We start from the raw sequence: 19,824 nt of genomic DNA, 5'->3' as shown, positions 1-19,824 counted from the left end.
CAAGGATGAAAGATGGATACCTGGATAACAAAAAGATCCTGTTGCCCATCTCAGGGGAAAGGAAGGCCCTCACATGCGCTTTAACTCTTCCGAAGATGGTAGAGCCTCTGTCTGATTTAAATGGAAGTCCACGAAATCACCATACTCCGCAATATTATCCAAGAGTGCACTCGATGAACATTGAAGTTCTATAATATGAACTAGGATATCTTCCACAAAGGCGGCCAATGTAAATATCTTGATTAAGTGGACAGGACAAACAAAGACGACAGGGGGCAACCTTGCCTTGTACCCCTATGGTTCATAAACATGGAAGATCTAAAATCATTGACTAAAACAGCAGCCCTGGGAGAGGCATAAAAAGAGATTATGTACTTGCCCTAATAAGCTCTTTTCCAGTAGATTGGCAAGACATTCTAGACAGATTGGTTATTTCCCATAGCCGCGTGCTGCTGCTGCTGCAGAAGGAATCTACTCTGGATTTTTCATTCCGCCTCTGCTGTACTTCACTGGGTTCTCTAGCTCCACTTACAGTTACTACCCAAGCACAGAGAGCCACCCAATACACGTGAAGTAGAGGAACCTGTAGCAACAGGCATAACCAACTGGTCTGCTCAGGAATTTACTCAACAGTAATGCTAACTGCCAACACAAGCTTCAAAGGAGCTCAGAAACTGCTCCCATATAAAACTGAAACATATATACACATTCTTCCCAGCCTACAAGGGCTGACAATCAAGAATCAGCTTGGAGAAGCATAAACAGACTAAAATAGACAGGCGCAGTAAGGACTGGGCGGAGGTCTAGAACATCTAACCTATCTGCTGGAAAAGAGCTTACCAGGGTAAGTACATAATCTCTTTTTCCAGTGTAATAGCCGAGACATTCTAGACAGATGGGATGCACAAAAGCAGTCCCCAAAAAGCTAGGGTGAGCTTGCTGCGCCGATCCTGAAGACCAAAGATAGAGTCCTGTCTTACCGCTATATCCACTTCTGTAAAACTTCAAATGTGTGAAGAAAACACCATGTTGCTGTTCTGCAAATCTCACGGGAGACAGCTCAAGCCGCAGCCTATGAAGAAGCCACACTCGTGGAAGAATGTACTTTGATGGAACCAGGAGACCTTTACCCAGAAATAATGTAGACTGACAAAATGTCTCTACGGATCCATCTGGAAATCATGGCCTTGGAAGTGGGAGCGCCCTGCTTAACTGAACAAATCAGCACAAATAGACCAAACTCATTAATAACCTCCAGATAACACAGAAGAACTGTGCATATCCAGGCAAATGCACTTTCCGATTAACATGGAAAACTGAAACCACTTTCGGCAGGAAGGAAGGAACTGTCCAAAGGGAAACCCCCAGTCTCCAAAATATGGAGGAACCGTTCTCTGCAAGGCAGAGCCTGTAGTTCTGACACACGCCGTGCCGAAGGAATGGCAAGCAGAAAAACTGTCTTGAGTGTCAAGTCTAAGAGGGAAGCATCTTGAAGTTCAAAAGGAACCTTGCTAACTCTAGACAGCACCAGGTAAATTTGTTGTCAAGAGAATGTGGTGAAAGCAATTAGCTTATTTAGAAAAATTTTAAAAGGTTTGGAAAAATTCTTAAAAGAAAAATCCATAAGCTATTAAGATGGATTTTGGGAAATATACCTCTTATTCCTAGGATAGCATAAAATCAGTTTTACTCCTTAGGATCTTGCCAGGCACTTGAGACATAGATTGGCCACTATTAGAAACAGGCTTCTGGGCTTGATGGACCTTCAGTTTGTCCCAAGTTAATGCTTATGTTCTTTCTTTTTGAGAAAATATCTCTTTCAGGGGGTCAATGATCTGTGAATGCATTACTCTACAAATACATTAAAAGGTCTTTGAGTGTTCCAAAGTTGTGGGCAGACAAAAGCAGCTGTGATCTTCTTTCAACCACCTGCAGAGGAATGCACCATCAGATTCTTTATCATGGAAACAAATGTTTTACTCCCAAACAATGGCCATTGATGGAAAAAATAAAATCTTTCTATACTTTTGAATGTTTTACCTTTTAAACTGGGATCAATAAACATGTTTCAAATCAGAAAAACTATAGGGAGTAGATGGTTGCACTTACAGACCATTTTCAGGGCTGTAGCCAGTTATGGAATATGATTCCCCCAACCTCTTTTTTTTTATTCTTCCATAAAACCTTATCTTGAAGCTGTTTGTTCACCTTCCACATCAAATTTAGATCTTGATGGAATACTATATCCATTTCTTTTGTGGGTATTATGTTGGTTAACCTTTGCATCTCATTGGATTGTGAATTATAGTATCAGATTTAAAATGTGCCCCATATCAAAATATGTTCAAAAAGAACACTGAACTGGCCTTTATCTCCTATAGAAAATAAGAGTATTCAAAGTGCTGATTGGCACCTGAAAAGCAGGAGCTCAGGTCACTAGTTACAATGGTAGAACTGAATAAATTGTTCAAAAGCTATTTTCAGAGGGGGGAAGAGAAAACTAATACAATTACAGAGCATTATGGCTCACTTCATAAGCATCACTTCCTGGACGATGCAGGCCTCTGGTAGGCCGGGACAAGCAGGATCCCGCCTGTCCAGGCCTATACTAAATTTTTTTACCCCCACCCCACGTACCTTTTCTCGCATCCTTGGTGGTCCAGCAGTGTATGGGCAGAAGCAAACTTTCTGTGCTCCTGCCCTGCGACCCTCCTTCTCGCCCATTCAGCAAGCAGCGCAGGGTGAGGCGGGAGCTGAAGAAGCTCACTCCTGCGTGCTGGTGCGCCGCTGGCTGCGAGATTGGAGGGCGAGGAGGGGCACAGAAGAAGGGACGCAGGGGAGGGTTGCAGAAAGTTCGCTCCTGCCCATACACTGCTGGACCACCAGGGATGCGAGAAGAGATACACGGGGGTGGGGGGGTTTAAAAAAAATTGTTATATTGGCCGGGATGGGAAGGATTCTTCCTGACCCAGCCTACCACTAGACCACCAGAGGGGGAAGAGGGTACAGGGCAGGAAGTTGGGAGATGGTGCAGAGCCTGGCATGTAGTGAGGGGGGCAGGGTTCAGAGCCTGGCAGGGAAGGGGGCTGACTACATAGCCTGGTAGGGCAGGGGGCAGAGCCTTGCAGGGCAAGGGGCTGGGTTCAGAGCCTTGCAAGGCAGGGAGGGAAGGGGGCTGGGTGCAGTATCTGGCAGGGAAGGGAGCTGAGTGCAGAGCCTGGCAGGGGAAAACGTGAGGGAAGGGCACTTGGTGCAGATCCATGACACTTGAATATTAAGCTCCCTTCTTATATTCAGGTCAACCATTTTCCCTCCTTTTTGGGGGGAAAAGTGGGAGTCTCAACTTATATTCAGATCGACATATACGAGTATATACGGTATATAATTTCACCCTATCATTTGCAGGTGCTCTAGCCAATCAAACATGAAAGGAGGAAAAGCCTCAGGACCACGCCACACGAGTCAATGTGACAATGGCTATAAGGCAAGGCTAAGCGATACCACATGGGCATAAAAAACCTCCTTTATTTTGCTTGAAAAGTGCTCTTTGCAATGCAAACGGTTAAGAAAATGTTTTGAAAGTCCAAATAGCAACCACAATTTACTTATCTTCATTCAGGATCAACGCACCAATGATGGCCAGCGTTTTAAAAGCATATTTTAAAGTCATCTGTCTTGACCTCTTTGAAAAAAACCCGAATATATAATTAACATTTTCTCTGCGTAGTGTGCTTTTGTTTTTTTAATTTTGTGATTGCCATTATGTTGTAAGATTATACTGTGTGTATATGAAAAATGGATGAAAGAAATTGCATTACAATTAGTGCTATTATTATGGGGGTGGGGGTCAGGGGCAGAGCTTGGGCGAGGGTACCTAGTTGATATTTATTAGACTTAGGGGGTACTTGGCTTGAAGAAGTTGAGAAGCATTGGTCTAGAGCAGCACAAACTACTCAATTTGTCCACTTAAGTTGGTAAACATCCTCCTGCACATGGCACTGAACAAATCCTTCACTGGTTACAAACTAGAAGAGTCCTCCTATCTTCTACATGGCTATTCTGGTCCTGAGCATACCACCAGCAGGTGACCGATTTAAAAAACACTTGTGCAGCAGCAATTCCTGTCATTTCAATTTTTACTTTAAATTTACACCAACAGACTCCTCACTTGTCTAGCTATGGAATCACAATTACGATAAGCTGGAGCTGGAAAAACACACACACACAACCTAACTCATACTGCCAACACAATGAAAATAATCCTTCTCTGTGACCTCTGCACAGAAATTCAACCAATTCATGATACAACTAATAGACGACATTTTTAACATGTGTACATTGTTTTTTGAGAGCTTAAAATAGTATACATGTGTTTATGTATTAAGACTGAAGGGTGGTTCCCCTGAATACTGTGTGCATTCTGAAAGAAGCCGTAAGTATAGGAGGGTACGCTAATCTCACAGAACGTGCAGATTCATCACATTATCCATGTGTAACTGATATTAGGCTTTTAAATTTTTTCTTTCCTTCTACAATTGCATGTGGAAAGAACTTTTTTTTTTCATAAGCAAATGCACAAAGCATTTCTCTCTTGGTAAAATCCACAAATAGACTAAATGTTCAAGTGACCCATAATGTCAAGTCTAATCAAATGTTAAGTCAAAAGTAATGGCCATTATTTTGGTTTACAGCAGAGTGTCATTTTGAGTATAACATTTTAATTTTCCTAGCTCCATACCTAATATTAGCTATATTTATGCAAAGCAAGAATAAAAAAACGTTAATTTGTGTAACTACTTGGGATCTAGCTAGGTGCATGGGACCTGGGTTGGCCACTGCTGGAAATAGGATACTGGGATTGATGGACCATCGGTCTGTCCTAGTGTGGCGATTCTTAAGTGAGCCAAGTCACTATGACATCACTGGTGAGGTTGGCTGTTAGGCACTGGTGGAATGAGGCATTATGACATTACAATCTGAGCTCTGGAATGTTTCTACTCTTTGGGTTTCTGCTAGGTACTTGGGACCTGGGTTGGCCACTGTTGGAAACAGGATGCTGGGCTTGATGGATCTTCAGTCTGTCCCAGTGTGGTAATTCATATGATCTTACATACATTTTCAGTATGCTAAATTATACAAGTCTGCCTTACCCCTATCACATTTGTGCTTCAAGCTCAAGTTGAACTAGAGCTTGGGTCTGATAACACAAGACTTCATTAACAACCAGTTGGGAATTTTTCCCACCAATTTCATGTCTCCTCTCAAACTATATTTGACCAATTATTGCAAGGGTCCTCAGATAGGGCACATACACCAAGACCCCTAAAACCCTGCAATCATGTGCTCGATATCTAGCCATGAAATATCAAGACTGTCCAATGATCTGAGTCCTCTATTCAAGGTTATTAATATTGGCTTCAAAACATCCCTAGCTAGACTGACTGTAGGGTGATGTAGTGACCCAGGTTGTTCAGCCAGAGCTGGACAACTGAATTAAAGAGCATGAGGGGAGGTACTATACTGCCTGGTCCAGTGCTGAAATCCATGTGGACAGCTGCACCAACCCTTAACTCCAGCAGCATGCAAGCGATGTTAGATATAAGGAGTGAAGCTACTGTAAGCACAGGGCACAGAACGCAAGGCATTCACCTCAATACCCATTCCCTTTCTGAAGATGGTTTGGACCCTCAGCTCTGGCCAAAAAAATAAAAAGCAAATCGTGTCATGCAAATAGCTGATTTTTCAGGACACCAAACACATTCAGTAATTTGGAAGTTAACTTACGCTTCATCGATGTTAGGATGAAAAATTTTATTCATGAATCCTGTAAAAGGAAATATTAGTTAACGGAAGAAACAAAGTACACACAGTTCCTAGACAGGGAAAATAGTCTCTCCCACTGCTAAGAATTTTATCTGAATTTACAAAAGTTGAAAGGTGTAGGATTTCTTCAAAAATAAAACTTGCTAGACATTTGATAAGATACCTTTCTTGCGTTAACAAATATTTTAAGATGCAAGTTTTGCATTATAAGATCCATTCCTCAGCTGAATTATTCAAACTAGAGGCAAATGAACCTGACCACTGGGTTCTGACTGAACTAACAAGATAAAAGCTCACATTTATCATAACGGTTTTCATATACTGTTATCAACTCATAGCTCAAATGGTTTACAAAGCAAAAGTTGACATTGGCTAAATTTTGCATAATAATTTGAAATCAATGATTTAACTAAACAGAAACCACTAGCTTCAATTTAAGATCTTTTGGCAGAGTTCTATTTATATTCCATTCATATTCTCATGACAGTCTAAGACTTTTATAAATGATACTACCCAATGGAGATGGGTGAAAGGTAGAGGAAAAAATAACTTTAAATATCTAAAGGATCACCATCAATATCTATAAAATCATGGAAAATGCTAGCTTCTGAGAATCAATTTGAGAATTCACACCAAAAATTGTCATGCGAGTTGAGTTCTAGTATCACTAGTCGAATTTCCCAAACTTAGGGTTCAATTTAGTAAAGCCTGCTATATCATTAGCACACTAATAGTGAATGCATATTGTTACATAAGTGCGTTGTGATAAATAGCCTCCAGAGATGTCATTGGCCCATGCCTCACCATATACCACTTGATAAACTGTTGTTTAGATAATCAAATCCTAAAGGTCTTACTGGATTCTATAAACGGCGCCTTAATCAGCAGTTGCCTACAAAAGAGACACCAATCGCATGTCAATCACACAAAGGCGCTGTTTACAGAATTGCAGCTACGTTACAGATAAGTGCCAAAGACAAAGGCCAGGGTTTTCAAGGCCTACATTTCTGGCACCTAGCTGTGATGAGAATTGCAACTATGGAGGTGCTTACTGACACCTAAAGATACTCCATGCGTTAACCAAGCCTATTTTACCCTTAGGCGCCTCCATAGTCATGGTTCCAGTGCTGTTCACAGAGGCCCCATCATTTTTTTGGTGGGGGGTTACATTTTAATTGCTTTTAAACAATGCGATCAATTGTTGCATTGATTAAAGGCAATTAAACCAATTAAAACCGGCACAGTTTGGGTGCCTAATGGCACCTAACTAGCAGCAGTTTATAGTATTTGAGCCAGAATGGGTAACAAATCTCTTGAATAAGGCCTGTAATTTCTAGAATTTAAAGCTTCTATGCTTGATGCACAGCATTAATGGTTGAATATTTACTCAACCATTAATTTCTCCAAACTGTGCAAGCATACAGTTAGACATGTAGTTCCTAAAGGGAAGGAAAGTTTCATGGATTGACACAACTCTCATCAGACATAAGAAACAGAATGTAGATGGCCCATCAACATTTTGCTCTCATGGATGGGGCTGGAGATTGTTTGGCCTTTCCAACCAAAATGTTGCTTACCTGAGACAAGGGCCGGGCCATAGATTTGCAGTATGGGAATTAAGGGGGGGATGGTGACCTTCAGATCTTGAAAACCAAACTGACATCCTGATACTAAAACATGCACACATGTGGCAACAGTTGTATAGTACAAAAGGAAAACTTTCACTGGCACATTTATGCAGAAATGGAGCTGAATTCAGGGACATGGAGGGCAATTTTCAAACTCATTTTTGTAGGTAAAAGGTATTGTGTGAGAACAGCCTTCTGAAAATGTGTCTTCCTCAATTCAGTTAAAAGAACATTCATTTTAAAACATGCATATTTTCAGTTGCGTTAAGAGCACACGTGCACCAGGGACTTGTGAGATTGGGGGAGAAAGAAATGTAGACTGCACTAGGAAAATCTGCAAGCATCTTCCACTGAAATAGCCTGCAGAAAAAGATGGTGCAAGCATCCATGGGTTCTTTGCTTTGATATAAGCCCTAACTTAAGAGGCATAAGCCAATGACATCTTTATGAAGAACTTACCCAGGTTGTGACCACATAGAGCTACAACCCACCATTTGGGAACCTATGATCTAAAAGGTGTTAAAGCATGTTAGCATGTGCTAATGAGATGGCATATTTTATTAAATCTAACCCTAAGGGCTAGATTTAAAAAAAAACAAAAAAAAACAAACAACAAAACGCTAAAAAAAACCTGACGGGCTGCTAAAAGCAGCCGTTACAGTAGCGACGGTAAAAAAAGCCATGCTCCAAAAAAACGCTCATGCAAATGAGGTTGGCAGAGAGTAGCGAAGACTTGCTAAATTTGCATGTGGCCATCGCTGGTTAAAGAGATGGGCGCATGTGCAGAATAAACCAAAAAAACAACAACCCACAACAGCAGGAGAGATGCCCCATGTCTCCTGCTGCCAAACACCTCTCCCCCCCCCAACTCCTCTTGGCATCAGGAGAGATGTCCAATGTCTCCAGCTGCCCAACCACATCTACCCCCCCCAAACTCCTCTCATCAGTGGGAGAAATGCCCAGATACCCCCTGCCCACCCGCAATGGGAGAGATGCCCAATTGAGACCCTCCCCCAATTCTCCTTAGCAGTGGGAGAGTTGCCCACACTCTCCTGCCGCCACGCAACCCCCTCCCTGTGCCGCCGCCGACCTCCCCTTACCTTATTTTCAGATGGCTAGATGAAGGGATGCCTACTCCCTCTGACCAGCTGGCCTGCCTCTTCAAAATAGCGGGCCTTCCCCCTCCTAGGTGCATCCTGGGATGCACCAGGAGAGGCCTGAGGTTCTGATTGGTCCAGCTGTTTAAGGACCCTCCTATGGTTGGGGCCTTATGTGTCTGGGCCAATCAGAGCCTTAGGCCACTCCACAGGGGGGATGTCGGTTGGTGGCAGGAGAGACAGCATCTCTCCCGTTGCCAAAGGAAGCTATAACACAATCATAACACACACCACAAGATGCACTTTAAGTGTTGTCACTGTACTGGCATCCCCGGACCAGTTGCTGATTTTTGTTGACAAAAGCAGACGCCACTCTTGAAGAATGGCTCGGTGATTTCGAAGAATCTACCGGAGTGCTCATTTCAATGTTGAAAAGCCCATTTGCATGGCAGTGTCAGAGACTGTTAGAAAGCTCACTAAAGGCCAAGATAAGTCATTTTGATAATCCGCCACTAAAATGCGTACAGGCTAAACCATCGGAAACCAGTTTAGTGACCGCATTAAAAGTTTTGAGAATCTGGGCCTAAGTTTGGGAAATTGGACTAGTGGCATTAGAACTCAACTCATAAGACAAATTTTGGTGAGAAGCCATGGAAAATGCTACTGACAACAATTGTACTTACTTTCAGAACAAGTTTGAAGATATGTACTGTATATATAAAAAGAGTCACACCAATATCCTTAATAAAAGTGTGTGTGGGGGGGAGGTTTCTCTACCTTCCACCTACCTCCAGTGGATAGTACCACTCATTTACAAAGTCTTAAAATCATCACAAGAATATAAATTAGCTTTTTCAATATTTTTCCATTAGTACCAGTCAGAACCCAGTGTCAGATTTATCTACCTCTGTGGTTTGAATAATTCAGCTGAACACTCACCCATGGTTTTGCGCCAATGCAAAGTTGAAAAACTATCCCTAGGCAGATAACAGAGCTCATGATACCTTGTTCATCTCTGCACAGGACCCTAGGTGGTAGTGGTGGTCATGGCTGGCACATATAAATAAGGCTCAAGGAAACTTTGGGTTTCACCATGGAAATGGAAGAATGGGCAACATTTCTAGAGACCATATTCTTTGAGTCTATATGTATTTTCCTTTTGTGCAGGTGCCATTCTATTCTACAATCCTATATTCAAAACGTATCAAAACCCCTGTTCCTCAATTCTATTGTAAACCTAGAGTAGAACTTCATGTTTTACATTTGCAATCTTTCAAACTTCAACCTACTCCAAATACTGCATTTTTGGTCATGTATGTTTTAAGAAACGATGTTCCAGGGTCATGTTAATTTACTCGGTGAGATAAATGATGCGTGTGGGGCTCTAGATTATATTCTGAGCTGTCTGGTTCTCAAGTATTTTCTGTTTTTCCAACAACTGCTATCAAAATTGGATTAAATTTAGACAACCTCAGTTTTTATTGCTTTTGCAAAATAGAACTATGTAGGAAAGAATAAAATACTCTACAATAATGAGACTAAATGTTACCAATACATTTCTACATCTCTTTTAAGCCTCTCGTCTATCTACCATACTGTCTTTGTTCCTTTAAATTCCTGACATTTTGACTCAGCAGTTTCCTCCCCTTTTTGGGTATGCATTTAGATCATTACCAGCCTCTACTGGAAACTAGCACAATATGCAGGAATTTTCCTTCCTTATTTTACATCCCCCTACTGACTCAGTCATCCTTGCTTTTTCAGAAACAGACAAGGGACTTCTCAAAGCTCATTCTGAAACCCTGCAATTGGTGTTGGCATCAAGTCTGGGCACTAGGTAGCACCCAAATCCTTGCATCTCTCAACTGATCCAGGGAGCAGAAACCTATCCTGAAAACTGACCCATGTCACTGGTCAACTTAATTTATTATTTTACCCTATTCTGTAGTACACACAGAGCAGGAAGAAAAGATGGAAGGGATTTTACAGAGCAGGGAGAAAAGGTGGAAGGGATTTGGGTTGTTATCCTGTTTTTTGGATATCAAGTTCAAGGCAAGTTATATTCATATACAGGAGGTATTTTCTGTCCCAGAGAAATTACAACCTGAGATCATGAAGACAAGTAACTTGCCTAGGCCACAAGCAGCAGCATTGGGACTTTACAAAAGAGAAAAATAAAGGCAGATAAAGACCATATGGCCTAGTCTGCCTAACCATGCCAATTACTATCTCTTCCTCTCCCTTACAGATCAAATGTACTTGTCCCAAACTTTCTTGAATTCAGACACACTTTTTGTCTTCTCCACCAGGAACTATTTCAAGCATTCACCACCCTTTCCATGAAAAAGTATTTTCTGAGATTATTTCTGAATCTATCCCCTTTTACCTTCATCCTAGGCCCCCTTTCAATTAAGAGACACACCTCATGCGAATTTGTGCCACATAGGTATTTAAACATCTCTATCATATCTCCCCTCTCCCATAGTATATATATTGAGACCTTTAAGTCTGTCCCCCATATGCATTATGACGAAGACCACCAACCATTTTAGTAGCTGTCTTCTAGACCAACTCCATCCTGTTTATACATTTTTGAAGTAAAGGCTCCAGAATTGTACACAATATTCTACTGTAAATGGGGTCTCACCAGAGTCTTATACAGGGGCATAATTATCTCCATTTTTCCTACTGGCCATGCCTCTCCCAATGCACCCAAGCATCATTCTAGCTTTTGCCATCACCTTTTCAACCCGTTCAGCCACCTTAAGATCATCACAGGCAGCAGAACTCAGGTATGATTATATTAGACTACTCCATTTGTGCAAAGGCTTTTTTTTTTTCTTTTTCTGCAAGCATATTCATGATTAAAATGAAGATTGAAAATATGATTCTCAGAAAGGCTAAGGGGTGTTCAATAATTTATCTACCCGAGTATGAAAGAAAGTAGCAAGCATGTTGAAAAAAGTCTGTGCATGTTGCGACATGTCTCAAGATTACTCATGCATAGTTGCGCCTCAGTGCAAGTCTAACATTCCAAAAGACAGGATGTCAGCAGAGTCCTTGTGCAAATCAAGTAAGAAACTGCTAGATTTGGAGAATCGTTCAATGATCAAATTTCTCACAAAAGAAGGGAAAAAGCCAAAGGAGATCCATGAACACATGACTGCAGTTTATGGTAAGTCTGCCCATCATACAAAGTAAAATTTTGGAAAAAGCAGTTTGAGTGGGATACAGTGTTCGTTGAAGATGACCCTCACACTGGATGGCCTGTGGAAGCAACTTCCATAGAAAGTTGAGGATTTAATTGTCTGAGAGACGAATTAAAGTTTCTCTAATAGCCGAAGAAAGGGCATCTCGGCAGGTACAGTTTGGAAAATAATTCATGAAAAGTTGGGCATGTCTAAGGTTAGTGCAAGATGGGTTCCAAGAATGCTGACGCCATGCCACAAGGCTCCAAGGAGAACTTGGAAATGTTCCATGAAAACCAAGTGAATTTTTTTCATCCTTTAATGACTGGAGATATGACTTGGATCTATCACAGAAAACCTGAGTCCAAAACAGAATCAATGCAGTGGAAGCACATATCATCCCCCACCCAAAAAATGTTCAAGACAGAAAACCTGCAAGCAAAGTTATGGCAACTGTCTTCTAAGATGATGATGGACTTTTGCTTCTGGAGCTCATGCCATACAAGACAACCATAACCAAGGAGAGTTACACCAATACAATGATCACTATATGGGAGTCAATCAAGGAGAAAAGATGAGGAAAACTTACAGAAGATATGCTGCTTCTTCACAACAATGCACTGGTGTAACTTCACAACAATCACAGGCTGCCATCTGAGAATGTGGGGTTCAGCAACTGAACCATTCATCCTACAGTCTTGACCTGGCTCTCTCGGATTATTTCCTGTTCTGTGTTTTGAAGAAATCTCACCGTGGACAGTAATTTTCAAATGATGTAGACATCAAGGAAGCTGTGACGTCCTGGTTTGAGGTCAAACAGAAGAATTCTTTTCAAAGGGGTTAAAGTCATTGCAGGAAAAGTGGATGAAGTGTAATGAATTATCAGGGGACTATATTAAAAAATTGAAAAAAAAATGTTTTTAAACTATTTTCTTTCCGAGGTAGATAAATTATTGCACGTTCCTTGTAATAAAGAATATGCATATTTTTTTTGCAAGGCAAGAAAAATATCTCCACAACTCAATCAGGAGCAAACAAACCAACAGTGGAGGTGTGCTGATTAATTTCAAAACTCTAATTTGTGCGATGGCTCGACGTGCACATGTTTCGGCCTAGACTGCCTGCTTCAGGAGACTTAGTTAATGTACTATGCTTTGCAGAGTAAAATGTATCATGGATAAAAACCGCAAAACAAATGCTTCTGGAGAAAAATTCCCTTGCATGAACTCTGCACTGTCCAGAATTAAAAGTGGTGAAATACTACTTAGACCATGTGTGTGAATATGTATGTTTTTGCAAGGCACTAAGAATGGTAGATGGTGTGTGGTAGAAGTTTATTAAATAAATAGGACTCTATATGGATACAGACGCAAAGGATTCCAGAGGTATGTGCAGTCCTGTAAAAATAGATGTATCATGGGCAATCTAAGGATAAAACAATGGCAGAATATTAGTTACAATGGGCGGCAGACTACTGAAACCATGAATTAAATTCTATTTTTCCAACCAACACTCTCTGATCTTCAGGCAAGTAATTTCATATTCTCAGGAACCTATTTAGATTATAAACACTCTGGAGCACAGACCTGCAGTCAAATTCTTATGGCTACTGTACATATGCCACTGCACCTCTTTAGATATGAGAATTATGCATCTAATATTAGAATCATTTATTGATTCAATGCAAATATTCCAATAAGCTGCACTTAATTATTAGGGCAACAAACTTGCAAGCAAATGAACCATCCTATAGTCACATGACTAAATATTTTAAACAAGATGATGCAAGTGTAATATCAAATCCGTCCGAGAATTCTCAACTAATTAAAAGGGACAGGATTTCCAAACTGGTATCAAATATGATGTGGTTCAATGAGGATGAATCATTAGCATGTCTTGTGACAAATTTAAAAATAGGCACTCCATGTACAATGAAGCTGTCTGGGAAGCTTCCCAGGAAGTAGCATATAATGATCATGACCCACTGGTGTGAATTTATGCAAAATACAAACCTTAAGAAAAGTGTTTCCTTTCTTCCCAATTAAACAGTCTAAATGTTAAACTATCAAATGCCTTCAGTTAGTGTGTTTATTATTTTAAGAAACCTCGATTATCAGAACCTTTTGATCAAAACTGTAAGAAAGACTAACAAAACCTATATTGAAGTAACTCGAAATGATCAAGGTCATTCATAACAAAATCTCACAAGTAAATTGTTTTATGACACTATTCAATGCTGGAAGAATTCATGACAGACATCCAACTAATTCTTCCCATTAACCTAAACTGAAGTATTGACAAAATTTTGGATGTCTGAAAGCCAAAGCAGGAATCCCATGCCACAGTATACTGAATGGTTTGCATCACTTGTGAAAAAGCAGTCCTCCTAGGAAGGAGAAGCAGAACAGAATGCTCTACAGCTCCTCACAGTGCTTGGGAAAATGATTCAAGCTCCAATGCAAAACAGTTTCTCAAGGTGAAGTCAGTTTCTGGCCCGTTTTTAGTCAAAAACTACAACTGAAGATGAAATGCATACTTGTTAATTTCCTCTCCTTGAATCCTGCTAGACCAGTCCAAACCAACAGGTTGTCTCCAGCAACATCACAGTATAACAACTGGTGAAGCCTGGAATTTTCCAGTATGCACTACAAAACAGGATAAGGTCTATTTTGCAACAAACCAAGCTAAAGCTATTGAAACCACAGATACAGACAGAGCACACACAGCCTAATAGAGATCTCATACTCCATATTCTTCCAGAGTGGGCCCCAGACTGGTCTAGCAAGACTCAAGGAAAGGAAATTAACCTTTTTTTATACTTCTAAGCTACTCCAGATCAATGGGATGTACAAAAGCAATGCTTTATTGGGAGGGGGAAGACAAGGCCTCCCGATTGATCACCCTTCGCTAAAATGTCATTCCTGTAGTGCTTCATAAAGGAGTGGAGTGACAATCATGTCACCACTTTATATAAATCTTCTAATCTAACTGTTCATGCTTTTTCCTGAGATACTACCTGGGTGCAGAGAGAAGCCATCTGAGTACCACCCTTTCACAAATGTTGAAAGCTGTTTAATGATGGTCTTAATCCATCTCCCTACCATGTGGATCTGTTCGACAAGCACAAAGAATCAGTGACCTCTACATACCAAAGCAACAATCTATGGATATTCAACTTATGGAACTTAAAGGAGGCTTCCAGTGTCTCCTTTCAAAAAAAAAAAAAAGCTGGGATCAGTACTCCTGGTTTACATGGAACAGGGCGATGACCTTCAGCAGGAAGGAATAAACTGCATGGAGACTACCTTGTCTGAAAAGGACAAGTAGGGATCCCTGCATGACTAGGCTTAAAGCCTGTATAGCAGATGAAATGACTACCAAGAAAACCATCTTCAAAGTAAGATCTTTCACCGAGGTCCCATTTAGCAGTTCAAATGGCAGGCCCAATGGAACGTTGTGGATCAAATTAAGATCCCACATAAGAAATGCACCTCAGAAACAGGAAATGACCATCATCTGGATCTTCAGGGAGCTCAGGGTCAAACCATGTTGCAGACCCTTCAGAAAAATATCCAGAATCTCTGGTAATTGTGCTTGAAGCCTTGCCACACTCAAGTAGACTTCCTAAGTGAGGTAGCAATGACCACTGCAGAACAGCCATTGCTTCTTACATGGCACCTCTCAAGGGCCGGGTCATAAGCCAGTATACTCTTTGTGGAAAACAGCATAGAAAATGAATTAAATAAATAAATAACTACTGGGCCTTAGGTGGGGAGCTCCTGAATCCATAGTAGCAGGGAACCTGCCAGCAGATATATAAGATCCATGTACTGCAGATAGCAAGGCCAGTCCAGGGCAACTAGAATCATGATTCTGCCAATCAAGGGCCAAGGAAAAAACAGATAAAGGGTTTCAGCTGTGGCCAGGACATCAATTACTACACCAGGACATCAATTACTGCCATGCCACATTCCCTCTTATAGTTGAAAAATTGGGCATACTTGGTATTCTGGCACATCGCCTTCATGACACAGGAAGGTCCCAAAAACCCACCAGAAGTCCCATTCTCCCAGCTCCAGGATGTTCCAGCTGAGGAAGTCCACCTGCACAATCTCCATTCCTGCAATGCGCACCACTAAAAGCACAAGAAATGAGGTTTAGCCCTGCTGTAAATCCAACTCACCTCCACGGCCATTGCTGCACTCCAGGTACACTCTTGCTTATAATGTAAGACATAGAGTAGCAATGTCTGGCATCACCTCAAACCATGGGGGTAGAAACTCCAGCAGGGTCACCAAAACAGCCCTCTTCTCTAGGCAACTGGACCATTCAGCCTCCATCTGGGACCTCTGATCTTGGTTTGGGCTCTCCACTCCTGAAGACTTGCATCAGTAGTCACCACTATCCATTTGGAAGGATGCAAAGGGCCCCCCTTTTGAAAAATGAAAGGGGTTTTTCCACCAAACCAGAGTCCTGCACAGTGTACCTGAAGGGAAGTCACACTTCAAACTGTTGAGACTGTAGGGCCCAGAAAGATAACAACCACCTCTGGAGAAGATGCATATAAGCTCTCACTCAAGGCACTTCTTCCAGAGTCACCACCATGGAGCTGAGCAGTGATCAATATTCCCAGGATTCTGGGACCACCTGAGTAAATATTCCACTTCTGGACCTACAACTTTAGTATGCATTAGATAAAAACAAGAATAGCCGTACTGGGTCAGACCGATGGTTCATCTATACCAGTATCCTGCTTCCAACAGTGGCCAATCTAGGTCAAAATAACCAGGCAAAATCCCAAAAAGTAACAAGACTCCATGTTACCAACTCCAGGGACAAGCAGTGGTTTCCCCCCACCTATGTCTGTCTCAATAACAGACTGTAGATCTTTACTCCAGTATATTTTGTCCAAACCTTTTTTTTAACCAGCAAACTACTGTTACCACATCTTCCAGGAGAACTATAAGTCCCAGCTTGTGTCAAATCCTACTTTGAGGCACTCCCAACTTCTGGTCAGGAATCAAATTACTCTCTCTAGCCAGGTCCAGACACCCTCCCCTCCCAACCTGTGGCAAGGGCCATGAACAATGCCAAGCTATAACCTGTGAAGGCCCATGGACTCTACCATAAATGATGCAGGCAAGGGATTACACCCTGGGAAGGTGACTGCTGCATCAGTCAAGACCATTTACTGGAGATAGAGAAATACTGGTACAACTCTGGCCATCTTCTTGAGTAAACTGCATGAACCACTTAGATTTTTATTTGCCATCATTTACTATGTTACTATGTAATTCCAGGCTTTACTAACCTAATACAGTACTATAATTCCAGATTCACTGGAAAAGTTCAGTTTCTCTACCTCCATCATTTGGTAGGGAGATACTGGTCTAGCAGGATGAAAAAAAAAACCAAGGGAATTGAAGGCCTCTGAATATATGAAACTGAAATTTGCTTCTGGAGGATTTGCTATCTGAATAAGTTCATATACTATAAACATAACACTAAATTGAAATGACTGTATAACAATAATATACAAATAGTGTGACTGTAAAATGTGCATTAAGAACTTTCCTGTGAAGGAGCACACAAAAGAACATATATATTTACTGTATACAAATCAGAAATTCATGCAAATCTATGCTCAAAAATTCATCCAAGTAAGCTGATCTCATAGAGGACAAGTCACCACAAAAGAACTAGAAAATCCCATGAATACTGAAAACACGAATACGGAACCACTAATCCTATGGGAAAAAGGGGGTTAGGTTTCTGTGCATCCCTGTTTATTGTACTTTTTTGCTACCTATCATCATAAAGTTACCCTTTTTGTAAAGGACACCTTGCTTATTATATTCTTTATATTCTGCATTTTATAAAACGTATTTTAAATACACTTTTTTTTGTAAAAACTATCTTTTGGTGTAACACTTGCACACCTCTCTATGAATATCTTCATCCTCACGAGAAAGCACAGTTACTTACCGTAACAGGTGTTATCCAGGGACAGCAGGCAAATATTCTTGACTGATGGGTGACGGCACCGACGGAGCCCCAGTACGGACAATTTTAGAGTGATTGCACTCTAAGAACTTGGAAAGTTCTAGTAGGCCGCATCGCGCACGCGCGAGTGCCTTCCCGCCCGACGGAGGCGCGCAGTCCCCAGTTAGGATAAGCCAGCTAAGAAGCCAACCCGGGGAGGTGGGTGGGACGCAAGAATATCTGCCTGCTGTCCCTGGATAACACCTGTTACGGTAAGTAACTGTGCTTTATCCCAGGACAAGCAGGCAACATATTCTTGACTGATGGGTGACCTCCAAGCTAACAAAAAGAGGGATGGAGGGAAGGTTGGCCATTAGGAAAACAAATTTTGCAAAACAGATTGGCCGAAGTGTCCATCCCGTCTGGAGAATGCATCCAGACAATAATGAGATGTAAAAGTATGAACTGAGGCCCAAGTAGCAACTTTGCAGATTTCCTCAATAGGAGTGGAACGGAGGAAAGCTACAGATGCTGCCATAGCTTGAACTCTATGGGCCGTGACAGAACCTTCCAGTGTCAGTCCGGACTGAGCATAACAAAATGAAATGCACGCTGCAAGCCAATTTGACAGCGTACGTTTAGAAACAGGACGTCCCAATTTATTCGGATCAAAGGACAGAAAGAGTTGGGGAGATGATCTGTGGGGCTTAGTCCGCTCTAAATAGTAAGCTAGAGCCCGCTTACAGTCCAAAGTATGCAGAGCCTGTTCTCCAGAATAAGAGTGAGGTTTCGGAAAGAAGACAGGCAAAACAATGGATTGGTTGAGATGGAATTCAGAGACAACCTTCGGGAGAAACTTTGGATGTGTCCGCAGAACCACCTTGTCATGATGAAAGGTGGATCCGCAACTAGTGCATGTAGCTCACTGACCCTCCTGGCAGAGGTTAGAGCAATAAGGAAGACCACCTTCCAAGTGAGGAACTTGAAAGAAGTCATAGCCAAAGGTTCAAACGGAGGCTTCATTAAGGTGGAGAGAACCACATTAAGATCCCAGATTACAGGGGGTGCTTTGAGAGGTGGTTTCACATTGAAAAGACCCCGCATGAATCTGGAAACCAAAGGATGAGCTGAAAGGAGTTTTCCATGAACTGGCTCATGAAAAGCAGCAATAGCACTGAGGTGGACTCTGATGGAAGTAGACTTGAGACCAGAGTCAGACAAAGAAAGAAGGTAATCCAACAAGGTCTCCACAGCAAGGGACGTAGGATTATGATGATGAAGAAGACACCAGGAAGAAAATCTCGTCCACTTCTGATGGTAACATTGCAGAGTGGCAGGTTTCCTGGAGGCATCCAGAATAGAACGAACGGGCTGGGACAAAAGTGTATCATTCGAAGTCAGCCCGAGAGATACCAAGCTGTCAGGTGCAGAGACTGGAGGTTGGGATGCAGAAGGGTCTCCTGATGCTGTGTAAGCAGAGAAGGAAACAATGGAAGAAGAATAGGCTCCCTGGAACTGAGTTGAAGTAGAAGGGAGAACCAATGTTGCCTGGGCCATCGTGGAACGATGAGAATCATGGTGACCTGTTCCCTCTTGAGCTTGAACAAGGTTCGCAACATGAGAGGTAGCGGAGGGAAAGCATACAGGAACAGATTGGACCAGTTCAGGAGAAATGCATCCGCTGCCAGACGGTGAGGAGAGTAGAGTCTGGAGTAAAAGAGGGGCAGCTGGTGATTGTGAGGAGCTGCAAAGAGGTCTATCTGAGGAGTGCCCCACTGAGCGAAGATGGACTGTAGAGTTAAAGGATCGAGAGTCCACTAGTGAGGCTGGAGAATTCTGCTGAGTTTGTCCGCTAAGGAATTCTGTTCTCCCTGAATGTAGATCGCTTTTAAGAATAGTTGGTGATCTGTGGCCCAAGCCCAAATCTTCTGGGCTTCCTGGCACAAGAGGCGTGAGCCTGTCCAACCCTGCTTGTTGATGTAGTACATTGCAACTTGATTGTCTGTGCACAGCAGTAGGACTTGAGGAAAGAGAAGATGCTAGAAGGCCTTGAGGGCATAAAACATCGCTCTGAGTTCCAGGAAATTGATGTGATGCTTCATTTCC

The 19,824-nt window shown here is 41.9% G+C and overlaps 1 protein-coding gene across 2 annotated transcripts in view; it reads right to left on the bottom strand.

The window, feature by feature from the left end:
* The window catches only part of UBE2H (ubiquitin conjugating enzyme E2 H), a 100,304-nt gene that overhangs the window by 34,083 nt on the left and 46,397 nt on the right, over positions 1-19,824 (bottom strand). For both annotated transcript variants that reach the window (XM_033958141.1, XM_033958142.1), the window contains one exon: positions 5,785-5,824. In XM_033958141.1, coding sequence (XP_033814032.1) covers positions 5,785-5,824 — 40 coding nt within the window. The remainder of the gene's footprint in view (positions 1-5,784; positions 5,825-19,824) is intronic.

This window comes from Geotrypetes seraphini, chromosome 9 (genome assembly GCF_902459505.1).
Source record: "Geotrypetes seraphini chromosome 9, aGeoSer1.1, whole genome shotgun sequence".
In the NCBI taxonomy this organism is placed as follows: Eukaryota; Metazoa; Chordata; class Amphibia; order Gymnophiona; family Dermophiidae; genus Geotrypetes; species Geotrypetes seraphini.
This window is presented reverse-complemented; position numbering and strand designations above follow the sequence as displayed.